This window comes from Heloderma suspectum, chromosome 7 (genome assembly GCF_057233095.1).
Source record: "Heloderma suspectum isolate Gila_16-S chromosome 7, 16-S_ref, whole genome shotgun sequence".
Lineage (NCBI taxonomy): Eukaryota > Metazoa > Chordata > Lepidosauria > Squamata > Helodermatidae > Heloderma > Heloderma suspectum.
The window spans coordinates 18,543,008-18,570,799 of NC_139464.1; the positions used below are offsets into that span (position 1 = coordinate 18,543,008).

At 41.3% G+C, this 27,792-nt stretch overlaps 1 protein-coding gene across 18 annotated transcripts in view; it reads right to left on the reverse strand.

The window, feature by feature from the left end:
- PLEKHA5 (pleckstrin homology domain containing A5) overlaps nucleotides 1-27,792 on the reverse strand; it is a 267,495-nt gene that overhangs the window by 92,746 nt on the left and 146,957 nt on the right. For 17 of the 18 annotated variants that reach the window (XM_084809202.1, XM_084809207.1, XM_084809201.1 and 14 more), the window contains 3 exons: nucleotides 25,273-25,393; nucleotides 12,496-12,600; nucleotides 5,258-5,330 (listed from right to left, as the gene is read on the reverse strand). In XM_084809202.1, the coding sequence (XP_084665328.1) occupies nucleotides 5,258-5,330; nucleotides 12,496-12,600; nucleotides 25,273-25,393 (299 nt within the window). Of the gene's footprint in view, nucleotides 1-5,257; nucleotides 5,331-12,495; nucleotides 12,601-13,011; nucleotides 13,295-25,272; nucleotides 25,394-27,792 lie in introns of those variants that run through there. The other variant, XM_084809213.1, reaches the window with a different exon arrangement.

A 27,792-nucleotide genomic window follows, 5' to 3' on the forward strand; every position in this document is an offset into this window, starting at 1 on the left:
GGAGGCCCCAGCTTCTCAACCATGGGTGTTTTCCATGGGAATGAGGCAGCAGGGGGAGGACTCTGCAGGACAGGGGGCTTCTGGGGTGTGTTCTAAGATGTGTTGGAACAGAGGTGCCTGGTAAGGCAGAGAGCACACATTTGCAAGCTAGGTTTTCCTGCCAGGATTGAATGTCCAATAGTGATCTTTAGCAGACACTCCACTATATTTAAACGACAGCAATAGACAGTAGAGTCTGCTGGAAGCAACATTTTTTTTTAACCTGGAAAGCTTCCTTGTCTCATTTTGTGGATAAAACTACAAACTTCTTTGAATTTATTCTGTTTGCTGAACCCAAGATTGTTTGGATCTTTTGTTAAGATACTTATAAACTGATCCTGGTCAAGGAACTGTGTTGTAATATGTTATTTGTGGATCTTTATTGGGAATGTAGAAGCTTAAAGCTAATTACTGGAATTACGGCAATAAAAGTTTTACTGGGACTTGAGTCAGTTTATGACAATGTCCCATTTTGAATTTGGAACTAAAACTGAAAAACCCGAGGGTAGACTACGCCCACAGCAGTTTCTAACTTTTTGCAACCAACCAGGAAGTGAAGTCATTTGGATTCCCCTTCGTCTGCAGTCAGATAATTATAGCTGCTTCTGCTCTATTGCTTTTCCTTTCCTTCTAAATCTATCAGTTTCCTCCCCTGCAGCCCACTATAGTCACCAACACCCAAGATCCCTTGGTGGCATAACCTCGCAATCCCCTGCACTGGTCCTCCTTAATTGGTAAATGCTATTTTCCCCTAACCTTCATATGTCTCTCTCTCTCTCTTTCTCAGTTAGGCCTATCAGAACTAGTATCCTGGCCTATGGGCTAGAGGGTGCGTGTACTAACCAAGCCATTTTTCTTTTCTGTAACAAGTGTGCATGTGTGTTTTACAGGGAAAAAGTGTAAATATAAAGTCTATGACCCAGTTCACACATGCTGCTGCCGCTTTAAATATGCAACCTCTGATTGGCATGATCGTAGGTTGCATTGTGATGTGCGAACCCGGGCACTATGGGTTGTTCGTGGGTTTAACAACCAAAAGTCATGGACAAACCCACCTTGTAATCCAAGGGGTGGGGGGAGAGTATGATTGCTCTCAGTGTACCTTCTGCCTCGAGGGTGAGCTTTGATCCACACCTCCAACTAAAAATCTTGCCCAAACCAGAGAGAACTGAGAAGCTTAGGGTGGCCACTTACTTACTGCCACAAAAGAGCCAAAAGAGGACAGATGTACACAACATTTGCATATGCTAATGTTATGTAGATGCAAATTTAGAATTCCTATAATTCAAATAGAAATACATCTCACCATAGTGGGGAAAAACACTGTGACAAGGTGACCCGTGTGCCTGTTCAGCCTGCTGTCCAGGCGCACAGTTTTGATGGGCAATTTCAAGGCCCTTACTCTCACTTCTTATAGTTCTTTATCTTTAAAACTGACTGGACAACTCTTCAAATAAAAGATGCCTTCAAACAGAGGACTGTGTTCTGACAGCCCTTCTGACTGTCCTCTGTAAAGTAGGCCTTATGGTCAACCTGGGGAAGCTCCGAATTTCCTTAGTAATTGAGGTAGAGTGGTCCACATCACAACTGTAAATAAATAGCATGTTACAAAATCTTGTTTTCTTTGCAGCCTCTGATTCAGATTATTCCTTATATTCCACCATGGTAAAGAGGTCTGAATAAACCTACGCAGCCATTTACAAATGGTATTACAAAGAACCATACTGTGTACAAGCCAGGTTTTTAAAAACTTCACATTCTAACAACTTAAGCAGGTGAGGGTTAACATATTTGGTGTGTTCCAATAACCATTTCTAATGCTTGCAAATGATTACTAGAACATCTGATTATGTAACTCCATCTGCTTCAATTGTTTCCCAGAGGATACGGTATAAAAATAGCTTTGGTTTATTTATTTATGCATTCTAAACAAGTTGGCTTTTATATTTCTTATCTAGCCTAAAACCAATAATTTAATCAAGTGGAAAACATTAAAAAGAATTAGCAACACAGATAAATAAAACTCTTGAACTTGGGTATGATTGATATGCTGGATGTGCACAATGGGATGCTTCCCAAGAAAACAAAATCAACTGCCTTGAACAAAGGAGTTGCATGCTAGGGTGAAAACAGCTGAACTTACTTTTCCTATAAGTAGGAAAACCCACCAACAATCTGGCCACTTCCCTAATTATAATATAATTTTAGCTCAACCAAAGTCTCCATGTCTAAAATTACAGTATTACAGTTACACTAGTTTTGACTCAGCAGTGGCTTGGTTTTTCCAGCAGTCTATAATCTTTCTGAATTTGTAAAGTGATTACAACATGAGAATTTTGGTACTTAAAATTACCTTGATAAAACTATAGATATGATGGACTTCAAAATCCCTTCAAAGAGGGATTAATTCCATTTAAAATTGTTGCTATGGTTTTGCTGGAAATCTTGGGTTTGCACCCCATATCAGTGTCTGGAATTGCATGTTATTTCTATTTTGATTTCATCAATGAATATTCTCAATTTCATCACCAGCACACAGCATGTAATTAACCCATGATTTCCTGTGCACAAGTGGGAGTGAATGAGTGCGTTGCCTCCGGTGTGCTCCTCGCTTCTGCTTTTAATCAACAACCTATAATCGGCTGGGTCATAGATGGTGACTGTTACATGCAAACTCAGAGTGCTGGATTGTTTAGGGGATAAACAACCCAGCAGTTAACCCAACAACAAACCATGGATTAACTGCTGAGTTGTTTAGCCCCTAAACAACTGAGCGCTTTGGGTTCACACATCATTCTAACGAACTATGACCCAGCTGATCGTAGGTTGCTGATTAAAAGCGAAAGTGAGAAATTTGCTAGAGGCAGTGCACTCACTCACTCCCACTCCTGCTCGACAAATTGTGGGTTAATTAATTAACCCACGATTCACTGTCACATGCGACCCAGGTCATGGCCTCTTAAAAAGTCCCAGAGTTTCTTAGTTCATGGTGGTGTTTTCTGTGCACTTGCAGAAGACATCAAAGCAGCCAAGTGGCTGCAGGAGAGGGAACAACCACATGTGAACAGAGACACTGATCCCAGTGAGAGTGGGAAGGAGTCATTTTTGCTGCTAAATTTACAGGCCTCAAAAGATATGTAAGTAAATATCCTTTCTTTAATTTAAATTTGTGTAGGTCTATCATATATTTATGCCAGTGTGATTTTATGTGATAAATTATTTCAGAGTAGTACTAAGTTTCATTAAATAACATTAAATATTGCTAAGTTTCATTAAATAACAATCATTTCATACTAAAATACTTCCATCACAATATTTCTTTATATGATTTAAAATAAAGTGAGATCAAAGTAAATTAGTGCATCTGTGGTCTATGGAAAAGAAACTCATTCATTGCATTTGAAAATGAAAAGTAGTGCTAATAGGCAATTCACTGTTTCATGGATTCTCATGAATCTCATGGATTCTCATGAACTAACTTTTAACTAGTTACTTCATTTTTAACTCAACTTTTAACTAGTTGAAAATAGAAATATTTAATTATTAACTTAACTCAAGTTAATTTTAAAGGCTACCAATTTTGAACTAATTATATTTTTCATTAACTTTTCCCATGACTGATTTTTAATGTATAATATCTTGGAACATATGCTAATTATATGCAGATGTCCAGCTCATGAGACGTCTAGCTTATGTTAAGACTTCCAATAAGCCCTTGATGATGATCAAGGAATCTCCCCATCCCTCATTCAACAGGGCTAATAAAACAGGGGAAGAACAGTATTCCTTACAGCAGGGATAGGCAACCTGATGCTTTCCAGATGTTTTGGGCTACAATTCACGTAAGCCCCAGCCAGCATGGCTGGTGGTAAGGGATTATAGGATTTGTAGTCCAAAACACCTGGAGGACAGTAGGTTGCCTGCCCCTCACTTAAGGTGTCAACAGGAATGTGTGTTTTGCAAGAATGTGTGTTTTGCAAGAATGCTGTGAAAACAGATGCCCTGCATTTGCCTGTGATTTCACTTCTTGCACACCAGCCTCTGCCCATCACCAGCCCGCTCACAAGTATTAAGCCTTTCCCTCACAGCCTCATACAGTACTCTTCAATATTTTCAGATCTGGGCCTCACCTTTAACCTTAACATACAATATGGGGCACACCAATTTTTTTACCATGTCTGTGTGATTTTCCCCATATCCTCCTCTCTCCAAGTATCTACTCTTCAGACTTTATACTGATTAAATAGTCATGCTCTTTCTCCAGGGAACTATAGCTGTGTGAGGAGAAGCAGCAGTTCAGGATCTCTAACAGACAGAATTTTCACACCTTCATACTATAATTCCCAGCATCGGGGTGGGGGTGGGGCGAGGAGAGGAGAGGAGAGGAGAGGAGCTATGGCAGTTAAAATGGTAAGAAAAAACAGAATATGTTTGTAGTGGTTATTTTTATACTGCAGAACTCAGAATACAGAATGATTTGCAGTTTAAAACTCCCCATGAACTTGCAACCGTTTTAGATACGATGAAAGGTCCCTTTTCTGGCTTCCACTAAGTCTCCCACAGAGCTGAACATATTTAAGGAAGTTTCCTATTCCTCAGTATTATTGGGACCTGTTTCCACTTTCTAGTTGATTTTATTCAACTTCCCCATACTCAGTTCACTATTTTATTCTGGGAATCTCCATAAGCTAAAAATGTAAGAAAAGAAAGTTGTCAGCAAATGGGTGGAATATTAGAAATTAACACTGGAGGTAATCTCAGTACATCAGATCAATAGGAAAAAAGGGAAAACATAACAGTGGCTTGGGCTGCAATTCAGCAAGCTGCATGGAAAAATAAACCCATATCTGGAGGGACTTTAATCTATTTTAGGCCAGGAGTGCACCCATACACACATGCCCTGCAACACTGCATACAGATTTTGAAGCTCCATTTAAGTTCAAAAGCACATGATGCAGCATGAAGCATCCCATGTCGGGGGATGGGGGAGAAAAAGGCTTGGAGGGCATACAGAACTAGTTATGGCCCAGTCTTTTCAAAGGAACCTTATACATTCTGTGGAACAAACTTAAGTTTACCTGTCAAGTTGTTTGTATCAGAAGGAGGACAGAATGAGCACTATTCATGTCAACATTTTTATTTAAAGACACACACACATATTTCATTTTTGGAAAGGGTAGCTTAGCCTTTAATGCTTAGAAATGTTTTGAAAACTTACCCCGATAGTAGAAAAGGCACAGATCAGAAAGAACAAACCATCGTTTCTTCCAGAGCTTCATGCCAGTGCTATCCTGTATGAAATTAAATATACAGTCCATAAGCACTGGCAATGCAAAGTAAACGAACAAAATTGTCAATATAGGTGCCCATGACCCCCTTTTGTAGCTCTTGGGTTGACATTTGTCCTTAGTGTGGACAAGCTGCAGGCCCCTTCATCAACTTCTGAGTGGGAGAGTGTCATGTTATGGAAAACGCTTGCTGCCAGAACATAACGGACCTTATACAAAAGTTATGTAGCATGTGAATACAGGCAAAGGGACTGTAGAGAGGTGCTACAGGAGAAAGTGTTGCCTGTCCTAGGATCAAGGCTTAATCTGAGCCAAGACACACCCAGCCTCAGCTCTAAAAGCCAAAGCTCAGCTCTGCTACCTGTGAAGTCATTACATAGCATCTCTAACGGCCACTTCATACACATGCAAATGTACCTGTTGACTGTAGCATAATGTTATAATTTATATGTGTGAATAATCCAGTAAAGGTTCATCACCAGAAACAGAACTCTTCATCATCTGATATCTGTATGCTGCCTCCAGGATGTTTCTGAACAACTGTTGCTGGGGAACAGAAGCAATAGAGAGTGGTTGCCCTCATTTCCTTCTTATGGGCTTCCCAGATGTATCTCCTAAGCCACTGTGAGAAAACGCTGGACTAAATAGGCATGGCTCAACAACACTAGAAGTGAGAAGGAATCTTGGAATTGTTGTAGATCACAAGCTGAGTATGAGCCAACAATGTGATGTGGCTGCAAAAAAGGCAAATGCTATTTTGGGCTGCATTCATAGAAGCATCGCTTCCAAATCCCAGGAAGTACTAGTTCCCCTCTACTCAGCACTGGTTAGGCCTCATCTGGAGTACTGTGTCCAGTTCTGGGCACCACATTTTAAGAAGGATGCAGACAAGCTGAAGAGGGTTCAGAGGAGGGCAACAAGGATGATCAGGGGACTGGAAACAAAGCCCTATGAAGAGCGACTGAAAGACCTGGGCATGTTTAGCCTTGAGAAGAGAAGAAAAGACTGAGGGGAGATAGGATAGCGCTCTTCAAGTACTTGAAAGGTTGTCACAGAGAGGAAGGCCAGGATCTCTTCTCCATCATCCCAGAGTGCAGGAGCCGGAATAATGGGCTCAAGTTACAGGAAGCCAGATTCCAGCTGAACATCAGGAGAAACTTCCTGACTGTTAGAGCAATATGACAATGGAACCAATTACCCACACTGGAGGCGTTCAAGACGAGGCTGGACAGCCATCTGTCAGGGATGCTCTGACCTGGATTCCTGCATTGACCAGGGGGTTGGATTCAATGGTCTTGTAGGCCCCTTCCAACCCTACTATTCTATGATTCTATGAATAGTCAGGTAATGAGAGATCAAGCGACTTTCATGCATGTGTGAGCCATGCATGATGAATCAGGTATTTGCAAAATACCTTTTTCTCACACCTGAGAAATGGCAGTCAGTCCCCAGTTGCCTAGGATTACAGGGCAAGGTTTCATAGAAGGTGTAACTTCCACCCTGGCATTTCTCAGCTACTCAGGCTCACCTGGTTGTAAGGAGTAGACACTGAGCAGTAAACTGCAGAACTAGAAACCACACGGGATTCCAGAAGGTCCAGTTCTTTCAAACACTGTGCACTCCAGTGTCAAATCCACAGCCTCCTAATTAAAGCCTAGTGGTGCCCAACAATAGCAGATGGTGGTTACACACACTCTTGAGACGGGTCCTCCTGAAACATCAGGAGGAGGGGGCATAGCTCAGTGCAGAGCACATGCTTTGTATGTGAAAGGTCACAGAATCTCTCTCTCAGATCTCCAGTTAAAAGATCTCATCAGGTAGCAGGACTGGGAAAGGCCCAGAGGTCAGAGCGGACAGTACTGGAGTGGGATCCTGGTTCAGTGGTAGAGCACATGCTTTGCATACAGAAGATCCCAGGTTCAATCCCTGGCATCTCCAGTTAAAAGGATCAGACGATGGGAAAGTCCTCTGCCTGACACCCTGGAGAGCCACTGCCAGTCAGAGTTGACTGTGCTGGGCTAGATGAACTGTCACTTGACCTCAGCCATTCTATCAGGCTGCAGCCTGGGAGGAAAGAGAATAGAAGACTACTATCAGCATTGTGGAGAAGCCCAGCTCCTCCCTCTGGCCTGGCTTCAGCCATTCCATCAGGCTGTAGCAGAAACACAAGCAACTTGGCAGTCATCTGGCAGTAGCCATTCCATGAAGCTGTAGCAGAGCAACCAGCAACATTTGGCTAGTACCCTTTGAACTGTTTTCCATTCCAGCTGGTCATTCTAAACCAAGAACTAGTGCCTGAGTTTCTTTTTTTCCTCTTCCCTCTCAATCCTTTTTCCTTTGGTGTTATGACTTTTTCCATTGTAAGCCTAATGGCAGGGACTATCTTGTTTTTTATTGGTATATAAGCTACTCTGGAAGACTTCATTTGCTTGACGAGTGGGGTAAAAATTATTTTAATAGATCTTTATTTATTTCATTTCTATACCGCCCAATAGCTGAAGCTCTCTGGGCGGTTCACAAAAATTAAACCCAAAAAGCACACAGTAAAACAATACAAAAATATAAAAAGCATTAAAACCACAATATAACAATAAAACCAGAATAAAACCTAGCAGCAATGCAGAGATTTAAAATACAGATTTAAAACAGCAAAGCTAAAAGGCTAGAGAGCTAAAATGCTAAAATGCCTAGGAGAATAAAAAGGTAATCTCTTGGCGCTGGAAGGAATACAATGTAGATGCCAGGCGAACCCCAGTAGGGAGCTCATTCCACAGCCGGGGTGCCACAGCAGAAAAGGCCCTCTTCCTAGTAGCCACCCACCTCACTTCCTTTGGCAGGGGCTCATGAAGAAGGACCACCGAGGATGATATTAAGGTCTAGGCAGGCACATATGGGAGGAGGCGATCCTTCAGATAACCTGGCCCCAAGCCGTTAAGGGCTTTGAATGTTAATACCAGCACTTTGAATTGGACCTGGAAATGGACTAGCAGCCAGTGCAGCTGGAAGAGTACTGGCGTAATATGAGCTTGTTGGCCAGTCCCTGTTAACAGTCTTGCTGCCCTATTTTGAACCAGCTGAAGTTTCCGGACCATTTTCAAAGGCAGCCCCACATATAATGCATTGCAGTAATCCAGACGAGAAGTTATCAGAGCATGGATAACTGCAGCTAGGCTATCTCTGTCCAGATAAGGGTGTAGTTGGTATACCAGCCTAAGCTGATAAAAAGTGCTGTGCTCTATCTATCTAGGCTAGATAGATAGCCTAGACTGGTATAAGGCAGCCACCTATGTTCCCATGACAGTACTGTGCTAGGTGAACTAATGGTTGACTTAAGGTAGCTTCATACGTTCATATGACAGCCAGCATGGTGTAATGGTTAGACTGTCAGACTAGGACTGGGGAGTCCCAGGTTAAAATCCCCACTCATTCATGAAGCTCACTGGGTGAGCTTGGACTAGTCACACTCTCTCTCCCTCAGCCTACCCTACCTCAGAGGGTTCTTGTGAGGATAAGATAGGGGGAAGACAGTCTCATATGCCAGCTTGAGGTCCTTGGAGGAAAGGCAGGATGTAAATACAAATAAAGCATGGGCAGGGAGAGATAACTTGAAGGAGCTATGCAAGCCTTCTTTTCCCCAAAGAGTGTCTTCACTCTGTTATCAGCCATACTGTTACTCTCAAGTAAATGCCTCCAAATATAAAAACTGTATTCCCAAAGCAATTTTATTTGCTTTTATGTCTGTAACCAATTTGCAATGCGTTTCTCAGAATGAATGGCTAGCACCAGAACAACAGTGTGTGCACCCTCAGATAATAAAATTTAATAAATATGTTAATCTGCTGAAAGAAGAAAGGGTATTAGTGAATTTTAAGTACTCTCCTGGTGAATAGGCTTGAGATGATATCCAGGAGTCACAGAATAATGAATGCCACGTGTCTGAATATCCTTAAACAGAAAAGGGCAGCTGATAATTATTTTGTTAAGATCACTCAGCAGATGCATTGGCTTTCTTGTTTTCAAGATGTGCACCCCAGGTAGCAAAGCAAATATTTAACTGTTCAACTTTTACTGAGGAACTTTATAGCCTGATATCTCCAAATGCTACTTGTATCAGCTTCTCAACTGACAAAGAACCTTATTTTAAACAGATTATTTAAGCGAATCTGCTAAATTCTTACGCATTCAGTGGTTACTAAAAATGCCAAGTGGGGCTCCCTAACAATATTTTGCCTTTTGCTGTTGTTTCAACCTCAACCTGCTCTTCCATTTATCCAAAGGGTCAACACATGGCTAGAAGTTACACCCACCAGAACTTCCTACTATGAGTGCCTTTGTCCCAAGTGAGATCATTGGTCCAACTAGCACAGTACTGTCAACTCTGCCTAAGTCCTTGAGAGCAGCTGACCACCAGAGGTCCCTTTGCTAGCTCTGCCACCTGAACACATTTCATGGAATATGCTGGGGAGTAAACTTGATTGGGGCCTGCTACATATAAACGATGCATTCAACTATTGAAAGCATGCAATCCTACTTAATCCCCATGCTCAACTTGTATCCCCACCCCACGTTATGGGTTTGGGTCTCCTATTGTTTGGCAATCCCATCTAACTGAAAAAGGAGACTGGATGAAGACAGGCTATAGACAAAGTCAAGTTCCTAACCTGCAATGTTGTACTCGTAGTCAAGTTCCTAACCTGCAATGATGTACTTGTGAAAGCTAACACAAGGTTTTGAACAAGTTTTCAGTGATTTCCTAATGTTTTGGGGTTGTTGTTTTTAAACTCTCATGAATTCCAAATTTATACCTCAAGGCATTTTAGGGGCTAGTACAGGTTTTGTCATGTTTCATATTTGCAGCGTATAGAAATATTACAGCTTGGTACTAGCTTTGTTCATTAAAATATGTAAATACTTATGCATATGCAAAATATAACATTATAATAATTGTATACAAAGGATGGTAACTTTTACAATGGGTTAAGTACAGATAATCTGACACTGATAAAATGCTAATATTTGTCCACTTCTACTGTTCGACATAGGATGCCTGTTTTTATAGGTGGTTTTACCCAAGCAAAAAAAACCATTCATGCTTATATTGGTCTAAAAAAGGCTGAGTAGGGAACATGGTATAGTCCTCTCAGGGGGGCTGCAAATGCAAAGCTAGCATGTTTATCATGGCTACTAGGAGGAGGGCTTTTTCTGCTGTGGCACCCCGGCTCTGGAATGAGCTCCCTAGTGAGGTTCGCCTGGCACCTACATTGTATTCCTTTCGTCGCCAGGTGAAGACCTTTTTATTTTCCCAGGCATTTTAGCTTTCTAAATTTTTATCTTTGCTGTTTTAAATCTGTATTTTAAACTCTTGCACTGCTGCTAGGTTTTATTGTGGTTGTATTGTTATATTGTGGTTTTAATGTTCTGTATATTTTAAATTGTTTTATTGTATGTTGTTTGGATTTAATTTTTGTGAACTGCCCAGAGAGCTTCGGCTATTGGGCGGTATAGAAATGAAATAAATAAATAAGTAAATAAGTAAATAAATAAATAGTTTTGCATGTGCAGGAAATTTCTGACAGGGGCTCAAAACAAGCAACCCCCACATACATGTCCAAGGTTTATAGAAACTGTGGTAAGTGCCCTACTTAACGTTTGAAAAAGCTTTCAGAGTGCAGCATTGAGAAGTTACCTACTGAAAAGTGACATTAGCCTGCCAGTTATAGGCAAATAATTACAAACTCGCAAGGGCTTTCTGAAGGTGTCCTTTGCTCCTGAAAGAAACATTCTGCACTGACTTTCAAGTTAGCTGGCAGAGCAGACACAATAAAGAAGTTATTGTGCCAGAGATTGCGAAAACAGAAATAATAGCTATCCTGTCACTGTTGTTTTGACAGATGTTGACACCTCTCAAAAAAACAGTTTAACTTTTGTTTGACTGTGGGACTGTCCTTTGCGGTGTCATATCAACTGCTTCAATTAGTTATAAGCAGACAAACTCTACTGTATCAGAAAGCCACAGTGTTTAGGGAATCCTGATTTATTCCAGATGCCATGCGACTTTACCATAGAGTGTACATACTGTGTACTCCCCCCAGAATGTCATCCCTTAACTTCTGCCTCCAATAATCTCCACACTCAAGCCCCAGTTGGGCGTACTTCTCTCCAGGTGATTTATCACACACAGAGTGATTGCGGCCTCACCTGTATGTGCCATGCTGATCCTGTCCCCATGCTGTCCATATATTGGGGGCTTGTCTACAGAAGGGAAGCCTGTTGAATGCACACAGGCTGTCCCCATGAGCTGGAATCCTCGTTGCACAGTTTGGCAGCCTTCCCCTCTACAGACAAGCCCCCCAGTGTGTGGACAGCATGCAGGTGGGGTCAGCACACGTGGCCCCAATCTCTCTCCACGTGATGTTAATTATATGGACAGAAGAATTCCTGCACAGGTTTTTATTACTAAACATTAAAACTTTCGAATGCCAAATAGCTGGATCACACATGCCAAATAGTGTGATTAATGCTTACGCAGACATATGGAACTGAAAAATTACTGCTTTATCTCGAACTGCATATTCACTTTAGGAGATCAGCTATTTCTTTTCACTGGCAAAATGGAGGGGGAGGGGACAAAAAAGAACTATGCTCTAGGTTTTTGTATTTCGAAATGAAAGGATAAATTAAACCAAGAACTACTTATACTGCATTTGTTTACAAGGAAGACTTAGTATAAAATGCCAGTGCCCTAGCGTGAAAGATTTGAAGAAAATCTCCAAACATCCATCTCACTTTGGAGGATAAATCAAACCCAAATGAAGTAGCAAACATATAACAAAATGCACAGGCATTTTGCACTAGTAATAAAATGCTTTACAAAACAATGATCACCATCCAGTCCCCTCTGATAGGGATAGCAAGTCCTTATAGCATTATGCCTAACCATTTCCTGAAAGAGACCCAGAAAGCAAAATCACTAATTTGCAAGTACTGGATTCTCTTGGGCATGTCATTAGCAGATTTCCCTCAACGTACTTCCCCATCATACACTGAGAGATAATAAAAGCAGGAATCTGTGTTTAGGAAAGGTTTTCATTTTTCATAATTTCAGCACTGCATTTCAGATTAAGTAATTGTTTTATATACAATATTCAGCAGCAAAGATAGACAATACCTGCTTATAAAGCCAGCCTCGTCTAACGACAGGTGCATTAGGATTCCTTTTTATTGAATTTGACCTCTTCCCAAAATTATGAACTTTCTTTGAAGAGCGTGATGTCTAAAAACAGAATCAAAAAGATTAGAAAATGCAGCATCAGTACCTATTACATGTAGAAAATGCATAGAGCATAGCTGTCCTCGGAGAGAGACAGTTGGTCCCAATCACATGCTCCCCATAGGATTTTTTAAGACAGAGCTTTATTCTCTTTTTAGGTAAATAAATAATTTCCTTGCAGGTTTTGCTAGCTTTGGCATTTCTTGAAGTTTTCTGCAGGAGAGAAACAACTCCCAAGACCTATCTGGATGAAAACATTTAAAATTGAGGCTTAATAGGATATTACACCAATACAGCACTACTTTTTAAAAGGGCTGAAGCACACGAAGTATTAAGGTTTCTAACAGGAGAACTGAAAACAAAGCAGAAACATGTCACCAGTAAATCAAAGCAGGTTTTTGTAAGGGAACTAACCCACAACAGGGATGGGCTAAAATCACTAAGCGATTTAAGTCTCAACTTGATTGTTGCGATTCTATCTCACACACAAATCCCTTAGGCTAGTTTTGTAACTGCTGTAATCATGGATTTTTCTGAGTAGGCACAGCAACTCTATTGTGTGTATGTTACAAGTTCAAGAGGGTGGTGCTCATGCCACCCTCTCTCAGGAGGCTTTTGTCCAACCCTTGCCAAATTACAATGAGAATCTAACATAGGGAAGACCATCTGCTAAATTCACTTCTACCCTGTCTTGAGTGCCACAGAAACCAGAATGGCAGAATTCATAAGGGGTTAGGACTGTTTCACTCTGGTATTTACGTGATAGTAGCCATTTGTAGCTCTTTAAGACTGATTAAAAAGGACAAAAACATGCTAGGATGCAGTAGTACTATTGAAGGTAACAAACCAACAGGCCCATGCTTTGAGAAGATGTACAAGGTCATGTGCAATCTCTCACGTTGCCCTCGCAAAAAAAGAACTGTACATAATGTATTGTTATCTACACAAGCGATACAATGAATTTGTATTTTATTAGATCTTTGCTAGGGAATACCTGGAGAGCATGATCCCATTGGCAAGTAGACAATTTTTTTTATATACAGAGAGAGAAACAAGTTTCAAAAGGCACTTTAATTTTTGTTCCACAGTTAAATGTTCTTCAAAACATGGAAGGAAAAAACCTTCAGCCCATGTTAACTGGCACTGTGTGTCAGAAGCAATCTAAAAATAGAGGCTTAAAAGGAAACTCTGATACCTTACTTTCAAAAGCATGGAAGTAAGCATTTTTGTGAATGGGGCTCTGAGCTTGCTCTCTTCCCCACTCCTCTCAGTGTGAGAACTGAAAACTTGATGGGTACAAGTAACTGTAGGATCTCCCATTTGACCGCTCACTTGTCTTTGTCCGATTTGCATGTCATGGAGGCAAATTGTGGGTTATTTAACCCAGGATTCACAGGGATGTGCGCTGCCTGCAAGCTGCTTCTGGTTTCTGAAAGCAACCTCCGATCAGCTTAATTGGAAGGTATGAGTGTGATGTGCGACCCTAGACTGATGGTTTGTTGTTGGGTTAACTGCTAGGTGGCTGGGTGACCAGCCAGATGGGCGATTAATAAATTTAATTAATAAATAATAAATAAATAGGTCAATTAGGTTCACACTGAGTTGTTTAGATGAATGCGCTGGGTTCATAATCACAACCTTCAATCAAGCTGATTGGAAGTTGTTTATAGAAAACAGAAGAGGCTCGCACGCAATACACATCCCAGCAAATCATAGGTTAATTAACCCATGATCTGGCACCATGACATGTGAACTGACCCACTGAGAGGAGTAGAGAAGAATTAAGTGAGCTTGAGGTCTACCACTATTCTCTTCCTGGCTAGTATTCAGGGTTTGGCAAAGAGGAAAACATCTGAACGGGCACAAAGAAGTCTAAATTATATATCAAATATATATCAAATTAGAAATTTAATAGAAATATTTATCTAAGAATTTTTTCTACTTCAAAGTGCCAACTTCTGAAAAAGTTAGGAGTGCTGGTTAAAATTCATTAAGATCATTAAAGATAGAACTTGACAATTATTTCACATATTCCAGAACCTGTTAATAGCCTGACTTTGTGTTAAGTGCCATCATTTGAACTACTTTATAACCTCAGCTCTTTATATCTTGCCTTCTCATAACTCTATTGGAAGACTTTGTTCAGTTCTGAACAATCAAGCTCCATTAATTTTTATAACTGTTGTGGATATTTCTGTGCCATATGGTCCATTAGTGTTGATTGGCAATGTCTTGCAGCATGTCTTAAAATAAAGGCAATGTGACCAAACAAGCCCGCTCATTAAGTGGGATAGGGTACAAGAGCAATGGTGACACTCCACTGTCTTTCTAATACACCAGAGATAGCAAAGGCAGCTAAAAATCAAGGAATAAATAATAAATAATCATGACAATCAAACATCTGTTGGAGGGCTTTGAATATGCATTTGTTCACTTTTGTACAAGGAACAATATGTGGATCTTTATAGTCACTGCACATCTTATCAACAATTGTGAATATCCATTATGGTTAATTAATCAATGCACGGTCAATTTTCTTCAGTTTTCTTCACAACCATTCAAGGAACTCATCAACCTATTATGTTGTATCACACAAATCCTAGCACTCACACCAACCAATGTGAATTCCAAAAGCCTGAAATAGTATAGGCATTGTGTCGGTTTGCACGTCACAATAAGCCACCATGGGTTAATTAACCTGCAGGGCTCCGAGATGTGCGCCAACTGCCATTTTGAATGTACAAGTCACGGCGGGGTTGCACCACAGCTTGTCATGTCATGCAAACCCACCATGACACCTGGGTTCACATGACCCACGCCGTGGCTTGCATATTCAAAATGGTGGCTGACATACATCTCAGAGCCCTGCAGGATAATGAACCCACAGTGGCTTATTGTGACATGCAAACCGGTCCAGGGTTTTCTGACCAGTCTCTTACTTAAAGCTAAATTGCATACACTGTATTTAGCTCTTTTATTTTTCCAATAAATACTATTAGAGTACTTGGTGTTCTAAGGAGAGTTCATATCATTCCGAAGTTAAAAGGTGGCTTGTACTTCATGTGCTAAATTTAACACCCACAAAATATGCATTTTGGTTTAAGCTATTTTTCCTCAGAAGATGGTTTTTCTGCAATATGAACCAACACAGTGATGGATTTCTGAATCTGCAAACAATTATGTGGTTGCATATGAAGATTTTTCCATGGTTTAAAATCTTCTCATTGGAGGTTATATGAAACCGATAGTGATCCCTAAAAAAATACCCACAGCCTGCCAAAATTTTCTGCAAAGCATATTCACATTTTTCACTGTATTTCCTCATGGTTTCTTTTGTTTTATCCCTTGATGTATCAGGAATGTGTGGACATTCAACCATGGAGACGTTAAAGCAAAGCTTAAAATTAAATCTGGGGCAAATAAGTCTTCTGTTGTGGTGTAGGAAACGTGACAACAAGTTTCATAAAAATGTCCAGGATGTTTTCTGCCCAGTAAGCTCTACCCATTATATCCTGTTACTCTGTACAGGTAAGTATCCTTTATCCAGAAACAAAAAGGTTCTACCAATTTATGACAAGGAGAGAGAGAAAGATATCCTAAGATGCTGGAGAAGACTAGACTTTTAAAAAGGAGTCCTATGCACTGTGAGCTTTACAGCTGTTTTAAAAAGCATTTCCCCTTTTTCCAACTCCAAGAGGTTTTACTTTTTCAACTTACTTCCTCTATAAATAGTATACTGTAGGTTTACTGAACTATTACATACAATTTAGGTACTGCTCTAAAATTTAGAGAGACAGAAAATAAAATCTACTCTTTCTTGACAGAGTTGAATAAAAGAGAAAATAATATTTTAACAACACCTGCAAAGCTTGAAACATGTCAGTTCAATTCTTAGAGTAAAACTAATTTTCTGTAACACCTTTTAATATTTTCTTCTTGTTTCTATTCTGTTTATGTACAAAATTACCAAAATATTCAGTTGCTCCCTACACTAGTGACTCTACTCTGGGAGAGGCCATTGAAGCCACCCTGCCAATAAAAGGTGTGATGCAGCCATGTGGACAGCTTAACCCAGAGGACTATCAGGTGATTCAGCATGTGGTCAAGTGGCAGAGGTGCATCACGTGACCACATCAGTTGACCTACAAAGGCATCAAGTGGGTAGCTTTGGGGTGTGGTCAGGGACTATCTGAATGTCCCTGATAGCCATGATAGTGCGGTCACTGAACTTGAGCCGGACATCCTCGAGAGTGAAGTCAAGTGGGCCTCAGGAAGCATTACTAACAACAAAGCTAGTGGAGATGACAGTATTCCAGCTGAGCTATTTAAAATCCTAAAAGATGATGCTGTTAAAGTGCTGCATTCAATATGCCAACAAATTTGGAACACTCAGCAATGGCCGCAAGACTGGAAAAGGTCAGTTTACATTCCAATTCCAAAGAAGGGCAACGCCAAAGAGTGTTCAAACTACCGCACAATTGCGCTCATTTCACATGCCAGCAAGGTGATGCTCAAAATCCTACAAGCTAGGCTTCCGCAGTATGCGAACCGAGAACTACCGGAAGTACAAGCTGGGTTTCGAAGAGGCAGAGGAACTAGAGATCAAATCGCCAACATTCGATGCATCATGGAAAAAGCAAGAGAATTCCAGAAAAACGTCTATTTCTGCTTCATTGACTAGGCTAAAGCCTTTGATTGTGTGGATCACAACAAACTGTGGCAAATTCTTAAAGAGATGGGAGTACCAGACCACCTTACCTGTCTCCTGAGAAACCTGTACGAGGGTGAAGAAGCAACAGTAAGAACCAGACATGGAACAACCGATTGGTTCAAAATTGGGAAAGGAGTATGACAAGGCTGCATATTGTCACCCTGCTTATTTAACTTATATGCAGAGTACTTCATGAGAAACGCCAGGTTGGATGAATCACAGGTCGGAATTAAGATTGCCGGGAGAACTATCAACAACCTCAGATATGCAGACGATACCACCCTAATGGCAGAAAGCAAAGAGGATCTCAAGAGCCTGTTGTTGAGGGTGAAAGAGGAGAGTGCAAAAGCTGGTTTGAAACTCAACATTAAAAAAACTAAGATCATGGCATCCGGCCCTATCACTTCCTGGCATATAGAAGGGAAGGAATGGAAGCAGCGACAGATTTTACTTTCTGGGCTCCAAGATCACCGCAGACGGTGACTGTAGCCATGAAATTAAAAGACGCTTGCTCCTTGGGAGGAAAGCTATGGCAAACCTAGACAGCATAGTAAGAAGCAGAGATATCACCTTGCCGACAAAGGTCCGTCTAATCAAAGCTATGGTTTTCCCAGTAGTAATGTATGGCTGTGAGAGCTGGACTATAAAGAAGGCTGAGCACCAAAGAATTGATGCTTTCGAACTGTGGTGCTGGAGAAGACTCTTACGAGTCCCCTGGACTGCAAGGAGGTCAAATCAGTCCATCCTAAAGGAAATCAACCCTGAGTGCTCATTGGAAGGACAGATACTTAAACTGAAGCTTAAATATTTTGGCCACCTAATGCGAAGAGAAAACTCCCTGGAAAAGACCCTGATGCTGGGAAAGAGTGAAGGCAAAAGGAGAAGGGGACGGCAGAGGATGAGATGGCTAGATAATGGCTAGATAGATGGCTAGTGAGCCAGTGTAGTGTAGTGGTGAGAGTGACGGACTGGGAGCCGGGAGATCCGGGTTCTAGTCCCCACTTGGCCATGGAAGCTCACTGGGTGACTTTGGGCCAGTCACAGACTCTCAGCCCAACCTACCTCACAGGGTTGTTGTTGTGAGGATACAACGGTGAGGAGGAGGATAATGTAAGCCGCCTTGAGTTCCTTGCGAGAGGGAGAAAGGCGGGGTATAAATGCAATAAATAAATAAATAAATAAATAAATAAATAAATAAATAGATAGCATCGCCGATGCAATGAATATGAACTTGAGCACGCTCCGGGAGAGAGCGCAGGACAGGAAGGCCTGGAGTGCTATGGTCCATGGGGTCACGAAGAGTCGGACACGACTGAACGACTGAACAACAGGGCACACGGATGGACAAAAGAGAATTACTGAATGAAAACTGTTGCAGATGAGAAAGGATTTCCCATCCTAGATGCTTGGCTTAAGTCAGGCTAGGAGAAAGAAGCCAGTACTGGCAATGGGCTCCAAACTGAGGCCATTTACAACACAGCTGACTAGGATGGGGATGAGGCTTGTAAGCAAAATTATCACTAAGACATCCTTCACAAAGAGTTATCAGAGACATCATCCCAATTCATACATTTAACCAGGGGTGGCACTGAAACAGCATGAGCTCAACTCCTCCACCACATAGATAGCCTTCAGAGTGGGGGGAAGATCAGATGAAATGGATGCTCATGAAGAGGGCCCAGTTCATATTAGAGCGGAGGGGCTTGCTCCACATCTCCACCACCCTATTTCAGCACAACCCCTGCCTGAATGCATAACATGGGGCATACAGATACACTATAAACATGATACACTTTTTGTCTCTGAAGATCTAGAGACAAGCTTCTTAGCCTTTGCAGAGATTGCATCCAATAGGGCTGCTCTGCTTCCACTGGTTCTGTTGCGCTCGCAGGACCCACCACTCATGCAGTGGGGCTTTGGCACTTCTAAAAATAACCCTAAATAAGTGGAAGCACTCATTTCTGGAATGGGACAGGTCAGCAGGGCTCATTTCTGCAAGTTATGCTGACCTGCCCAGTTCTGGAAACATGTGTTTCCCCTCATTTCAGGTTATTTTTAGAAGCAGCAGTGGGTCCCTCAAGCATATGGGAACAATAGGATACTACCCCATCTCCTAATCTTGCTGTATTTCATATGAACACATTCTTGTGGAGTGGTCACAATAATTTCCCTAGATACCATCTTCATAAACCATTCCAACTAATACCATATGGAAGCTAATACAGTCAGTGCTGTAAGACTATATGTTATAGCATCCCCTCCCCCTTTAGCCTTTGTTTAATTACTACTGTTGCCATCTCTCATCAACAGGAGGAGATTTAGACTCCGATGAACTAATGAAAACTATTCCCACTTGGTTGCACTTTAAATCTAGGTTGCATTTTATGCTTGACCTACTTGACCGTATGTTGTTGCTGTTATGGGACCAGACACTCATCATGAAAGTAGGCAAGGTGAAAATACTAATTAGACTAAAGTTTATTGGTAAACAACCACAAGGGTGCAAGGTTTCAATAATCATTAATGTAGCTCTTTTTCAAACAGAAAAAAAGTTTTGAGCTCAACTACAGTTTACCATCAGGAATCAGAAGAACAGGCTATGAATCATTGGTCCAAGCCTTCTTGAGACTATTGGGAAACACAGCTGTAAAGAGTTTGCCCCCCAAAATATGATATTAAAAACATTCAAAATATTAAAGAGCCAGCAGTAAAGCTGATATTAGACAGTAAATTAAACATTAAATGCTTGCTGGAAGAGGAAGGTCTAATCCTGGCATCTAAATGTATGCAATGAAGACACCAAGCAGATCTCCCTGGGAAGGGATTTGCACAGATAGGGGGCCACCACAGAGAAGGATCTTGCCCTGGTATCCACCGGTCACACCATTGTGAACAGCGGCACCCGGAGAAGTCCCTCCAAAGATGATCTTAACAGTCAGGCAGGAACATATGGGAGAAGGTGCACCTTCCCTACTTCATTATATTCAGAGAATTCAAGATAATTGGGGGTGGGGGGTAATATGCACTCCTTATTTTGATGGGCGGTCATAGGAGGAATGCAGCTTTATGTATTTTCATGGCACACATGGAATAAAAATGCCACTAAATGATTTCCTCAGCTGTGAAAGGCATAAATACATACTTATCTGCAAAAGTTAGAAAGTGAGTCTTAATTGTGTTCCTAACAAGAACAATGAAGGTTCTAAATCCCACTCTTCCTCTCTCCCCCTGCATACATTTTCAAATGAATTAAGCCTGTCTAATCAATCAGATGTGTCACCAGAGAGCTTCTAAAGCAACAGAAGAATACAGGATAGCAGTGAGCTTGAGACACATTATGACTTTCCAAGAAAGGAAGCCACAATCCTCTGTCTTCCTCCATTCTGTAGTAGCTGCGGCAACTGGAAAAATGATATAAAAGCATGCAGCCACACAGACTTTGGCTATCTCCAGAAGTGGGTGTTGAAAGACTTAGAATACTTATGAGAGTTACTCATTTGTGCCAAACTATCATATGGGAACAATTAACACTCTAATCTAGCTCAGAAACAGTTGCATGTGCGAAGCAACTCAGCAGCGCATGTGCTTTTCTGTAAGCTAAATAAAAGTATTAATCATTCTCATGTGGACATTTTCAGCAACGAAAGTGACTCTCCCATGTCATTAGACTGTAATGTGAGGGAAGAAGCTTCCCAAGACAGAGATTGCCCAGATGTCTACATTAAAGTCTGGATGCAAAGAAGCTCTAGCCCTGCATTGCAATAGGTGTAAAACCTAAGTGAGCTGGAGTGTCAAATTTCCCACTCAACACACTACCTGCAGCATCTACAGTTGTCTTTTTTATAACTCCATCTGTGTGCATGGCACTACCCCAAAAAGCTTACAGTCTAAAATTTGACAAATGAAAAACAACAGGGGAAGGAAGTGGAGGCAGGGACAAACTGGGAAAGAATGTATGATTCTGGTTTAACAACAAGGCTGGGGGAAATGGAGGGTGGCACTTGATCCTCTCTTTCAGTTTCACTCAGTTCTAACATTTCAGGCTACTAGCTTAAACTCCAAGAGCCTGAATACCAAAAATAAAGAAACAGAAATGAGAGAGTGGGGTGGGGGGAATCAAGCAGAAGCTGGATACGTCCTTCTTTGATGGGGCTCCTACTAAAGCCTAGTAGTTTAAATGCTCCTTTGCAAGACCATTTACATTTCTAAACTTTGCACTTCAGCTGACTGAAGAAGAACCTTCATTATTCAAGTACTAAAAGTATTTCACAAGTTGAAACTATATCCATGTTTACTCAGAAATAAGCACCACTGAGTTCAGTGGCGCTTACCCCCAGGAAATATGCATAGGATTGCAGTTTTAGAATAAATGTATATACTTCAGAACAGTTGGAAATTAGGCAGTGTTTTTAGAACAGGTTTCTCCCAACCACCCTCTTTTAAACAGAGACCTTTACACAGATAGTTATTTTGTTTTTTAAAATAAAACTTTTAGGGCTTGTGGAAGTGTTAACAATCCCTGACAATTCATGTAAATAAGATTTGCATCTTGCCAAATATTGGATTTCTCACTATGCATTAAGAGCAAAGTGGTAGCTGCTTGTGTTAGCATCAGATCATGTGTGATGCAGGTTGTTAAAGGATGAAACAAATCCCCATTCTGAGGGTCCTAAATGAAGGAGTTTACCTGCCAACAGTTTTAAGAGTTTGAAAGGGGTGAGAAAACCCTATCAAAAGCTATGGAATAAATAGGTTAACATTAAAGATTTCAACCTGCACAAAGCTGGAGTTGTAGAACTTCATCAGACAATATTTATGTTAGCAAACACATACAATATTGCTGAACTATCATGGTGGGACTGAACTTTGTAGCTGGCTCGTAGAAGCTATCACTTAACTACCAAGCCCTGCCACAATTTGTAGACCCTTACTTCAGAAGTTCTGTACAACTATTCCCTTTGTTGACAAATATGTAAAACTGAAATCCATGTTTATGTTTTTACCTGTAGCATGTGGCATGCATTCCTACTTTGAGGAACAAGGTCACTGAGCTCCTTCATGAATGGGGCAGGCACCTTACTGAACCCTGCTCTTTGCTTGTAGCACAAATCAATATGGATTTATGTAGGCTGAGATGTGATAAGCGGAGAGGATTGATAAATAATGTTGATGCACTTTGATCCTGTGTAAAGGACCCTGCCTTAGGGCAGAGGGCTAGACAAACTATTCAGGTTCTTTCAAGCCCCATTATTCTAAGTAATATTTTTTAACGGAGAAGTTGTCCTGCCAGCTCAGGTGACAAAATGAATAACACTTTCAGACATTTCTATTTCACTTCCAAGGAATGGACAAAAAAAGCATAACCCTGCTGGTTTTCCTGGACCTCTTGGCAGCTTTCAAACCATTAATCATGGTATCCTTCTGGATTGCTTATCTGGGTTGGGCTTAGGATGTATGGTGTTAAAAGTGGTTCCTTGAGGAGCAGTCTCAGAAGTCGGTGCTGTGGGACTTCCCTTCCACCCCATAGACATTGGTCTACAGGGTGCCACAAGTCCCTAATGCATTTTAAAGAGCTACATAAAACCACTGCCAGAAGTCATCTACATGAAACTGCTGCTGGTTTGGGCTGAGGTGTCATCAGTATGCGGATGATACTGAGCACTACCTCTTGTTTCCATCTACTTCTCTTGGGAACACTGTAGAACTCTTGAACCAGTGTCTGGAGGATGTGTTGGGGTGGACGAGGGTGAACAAACAGATTTAATCCAGCCAAGATGGAGGTACTGTGGGTAGGGCAATTGTCCACTCCGGGTAAAGTGTACATCTGGCTTTAAATGGGGCTGCATTCCCCCAAAAGTCCAGTATACAGTCTGAGAATTCTCCTGGACCCTGAGCTAACTGTGTAAGCTCATGTGGTAGCAGTGGCCAGGAGTGATTTTTTCCAGCTTAGGCTGGTACACCTATCTGAAGAAGTTTGATCTTGCCTTGGTTATCCATGCACTAGTGATGTCCAAATTGGATGATTGTAATGTGCTCTATGTGGGGGTGCCTTTAAAGACTGTTCGGAAATTTCAACTGGTGCCTGGATATTGATGGAAACCAGGCAGTCAGATCCAGATCGCTTCCAAGCTGAATTTAAAGTGCTTTCGGAAGCAATCCTATGCAGGTTTAGACAGAAAAAAATACTACAACTCCCAGCATTCCCAAGCCAGAGATGCTAGCTGGGGAATGCTGGGGGTTGTAGGACTTTTTCTGTCTAAACTTACATAGGATTGTGCCCTTCAAGCCTTAAATGGTTGGAGGCCACTACTTGAAAGACTGCTGTCACCCATATCAGCCTGCCCATATCAGCCTGCTGGCACCTTACAATCAGCAACTGAGGCCTTTCTCACATGCACATCAGTAAGAACAACTAGGCTGATGGGCACAAGGCAATGGCCTTAAGTTTGTGGAATGCACTACAATGGGATCTGGCAGATCTATAATTACAGGCTTTTGTTGTTGTTCAGTCATTCAGTCGTGTCCGACACTTCGTGACCCCATGGACCATAACACACCAGGCCTTCCTGTCCTCCGCTCTCTCCAGGAGCGTGCTCAAGTTCATATTCATTGCATCGATGATGCTATCTAGTCATCTCATCCTCTGCCGTCCCCTTCTCCTTTTGCCTTCAATCTTTCCCAACATCAGGGTCTTTTCCAGTGACTTTTCTCTTCGCATTAGGTGGCCACAATATTTGAGCTTCAGCTTCAGTATCTGTCCTTCCAATGAGCACTCAGGGTTGATTTCCTTTAGGATGGACTGATCTGACCTCCTTGCAGTCCAGGGGACTTGTAAGAGTCTTCTCCAGCACCACAGTTCGAAAGCATCAATTCTTCGGCGCTCAGCCTTCCTTATAGTCCAGCTCTCACAGCCATACGTTACTATTGGAAAAACCATAGCTTTGATTATACGGACCTTTGTCGGCAAGGTGATGTTTCTGCTTTTTACTATGCTGTCTAGGTTTGCCATAGCATTCCTCCCAAGGAGCAAGTGTCTTTTAATTTCATGGCTACAGTCACCGTCTGCGGTGATCTTGGAGCCCAAGAAAATAAAATCTGTCACTGCTTCCATTTCTTCCCCTTCTATACACCAGGAAGTGATGGGGCCAGATGCCACGATCTTTGTTTTTTTAATGTTGAGTTTCAAACCAGCTTTTGCACTCTCCTCTTTCACCCTCAACAAGAGGCTCTTGAGATCCTCTTCGCTTTCTGCCATTAGGGTGGTATCGTCTGCGTATGTGAGGTTGTTGATAATTCTCCTGGCAATCTTAATTCCAACCTGTGATTCATCCAATCCGGCGTTTCTCATGAAGTACTCTGCATATAAGTTAAATAAGCAGGGTGACAATACGCAGCCTTGTCGTACTCCTTTCCCAATTTTGAACCAATTGGTTGTTCCATGTCTGGTTCTTACCGTTGCTTCTTGACCCTCATACAGGTTTCTGAGGAGACAGGTAAGGTGGTCTGGTACTCCCATCTCTTTAAGAATTTGCCAGGGTTTGTTGTGATCCACACAATCAAAGGCTTTAGCGTAGTCAAGTCTTAAAGACTCACTTGTTCTCTGTGGCTTTTTGTTTATAGGAATAGTTTTACTGGGCTACTGTTAGATTTAGCTGTATTTAGTATTTTTCTGGGCAGATGTTTCAGAAGTTAGTTGTTATTACCACTGGTTTCTATTAAGGTCTTAAGTTCATTGTTATTTGTATTTTATTTTGGAAACTGCCTTGAGGGGATTTTTACCTTTAAAAACGGCATTTTTAAAAAAACAGAAGTGCCTTAAAAGCAGGCATATAAGCTTGGTTTATTTCTAAAATGAGACGGATTGCCTCAAAATGTCTATGTAATTGTGTCTCAGTGCCATATTGCACTGAGTAGCTGAATAGTTTTGTAGTAATAAATAATGTATGTTAGATATAATAACTTACTCTGCCCAGAGGACTCATTGGATGTGCAGCATAATCTGATGTCAAGTTATAGTGTGCAGCTTCACTTATCATGTTTACCGGCCGGTCTTTCTTTTCTTCAGATGTCATAGTTGCTGCAGTCCTGAAAATAGAATATGCAATAACAATAGAACCTGCTGTGTATGCAGAGTACTATTAAAAAGCATCCTTAGCTGTTCTTTAATAAAGGCTGTGTATGTTACTTCTCCAATATCTCAGCAAGCAAACCACTCACATGTTGTCGCAAAATGAACTGTGCAGATATTAAAAAATCTACTATATTGTAAAATTCTGTCAGAGGATTCTCAACAGATCATGCAAAATGTCTTCCACCTTAACATTTTCCCTACTTTCAACAACACTTTCTCAGGCGTGCAGTGCTGAAAAAGAATGAAAGGGCTTGGCAATATGTATAAATTTAGTATGCATACTCTTCTGGATCATGTTTGTAAGCAAATGCTATACACAAGCCTGTTTTAGTAGAACAACTGACCACTTTAGTAACTCAGTTGCACACAAATGCTTAGAAAACGTATGGAAAAGAAAGTTACTGGTTGATTCCTGGTAGCTTCTAAGCCTCTGGAATGGATGAAATCAGGCATGCCTAAAGCTATCAAGAGACTGACAAAACTCCCATGCTTCCGGTATTTGCTGAGTGGCCAACCTCAAGTCTACACCTTGAGTTTTGCTTTCAGCAGCAAAAGCTTTTTGTTGATGCTGCTAGAACAACAAATAGAGGATGAATGTAACCTTCTGCTCTCTTCCAAGATTTGAATTTCTTGAATAATAGCAAAATCAGTGGAGGAAGGAAGTCAAAGGAAGGATGGACAAGTTGAGAGGGTAGGAGGGAAATCTGAGTAAGCCAAATGCATACAGGGAGGATGCTAAGCCAGGAAAGACATGGGTAAGTCAAGTTAAGGGAGTAAACCTGGAGTGTGGAGATACCAGTTGATCCGTGAATATGATGGACTGTGGAGGCCACAAGATCCAAGAGTAGAAGCATGGACTAGTGTGCAAGTGGAATGGTCAGGAAGAAAACCTGAAGCTTCAGACAGATGAACTGGGCAAACAGTGGGCTGATAGAGTACACAATGGCAGGCTGAGCCAATAACAAAATGGGAACAGAGGATGAACTGGGGAACAGGTATGCTGCCATGTAACATGGAGCAATGAGATCATCAAGATGCTCTTTTTAATTACTTGTTACCACCTAGAAGAATAACAGAACCTTGTTAGGTTGGGGAATTCAGAAACTTTGTACTAGACCCCATGTTTACAGCCATTAAGGCCTATCTAGGTTATGTAAATTTTGCCATTCATTGCTTTGATTGCAGGAGTATGCCAACAGTGGCAAGAATGTAAGAGCAGCCCTGCTGGATCAGGCCAAAGGACTATCTATTCCAGCATTGCATTCCCAGAGTGCCCAACCAGATGCCTATGGGAAGCCCATGAGCAGGAGGACATGAGCACAATTTAGCACTCTCCCACTTGTGTTTCCCAGCAAATATTATTTAGGGGCATACTACCGCTCACAGTAGAGATCATATGTAGCCATCATGACTAGTAGCCCTATCTCCATGAATTTGTCTAGTCCCCTTTTTTTAAAGTCATCTAAGTTGGCAGCCATCACAACATCCTGTTGTAGTGCATTCCATAGTTTAACAACACAGTAAGAACGAATGCATGATGATACTCCTTAATTCAGGCTACACTTAAGGGACAAATGAAAGCCTATCTTTAATCAATGGGGTGGGTGAGGGAATCAATTGCAACAAGAGACAATGAACAATGTCTCACTTATCGATACTTATGTGCATCATGCCATCTCAATAATATTGGTTTTCTTGTTCTATGAGCAAAGAGGATGGTGCAAAACATACCTGTACCCGCAAAGAAAAGACACACCAAAATAAGCAACAGGCCAGTTTGGGGTAGTTCATTTCTTTATTGTAAGGTCAATCTTGGAAAGTTTAGATTGTAAGCTTGGAGGGACCTTGGGGTTTGTTTGTTTTTTGGAGGGGGGTGTTAATAAAAAATTCTCTCCAACTTCTAGTTGCGGTAAGTGATTAACAAAACATGTTAAACACCCTGATCTAACATTCAACCCCCCCCCCCAAAAAAAAAAAAGGTCAGAAAGCACTCGACAGCTGGTTGGAGGTTATTAAGAAATGGGTGAACTGCAGATGATCATTTGACTGGTCAAAAATATGGTCAAATGTCAAATAAAGGTCCAGTTATTTAAAGCATTAATTTAGTAGACATGTAAGAGTCTTGCGTTAAGTATAAAAAAAACCCCATGTTATTCAACTTGTGAAACCATAAAATTATTTTCTGACCAGTGTGTATATATACATGTGTGTGGACTGAAGATGGGGGAAGCAAGAAATCCACACTCCTACTTTTGCTATGAGATCACACCATGGTGTAACTTAAAATGTAGACTGATCTATATAACGGCAATCTTGGCTACATGGAATATTTGACTGAACTCAGGGAACTGGC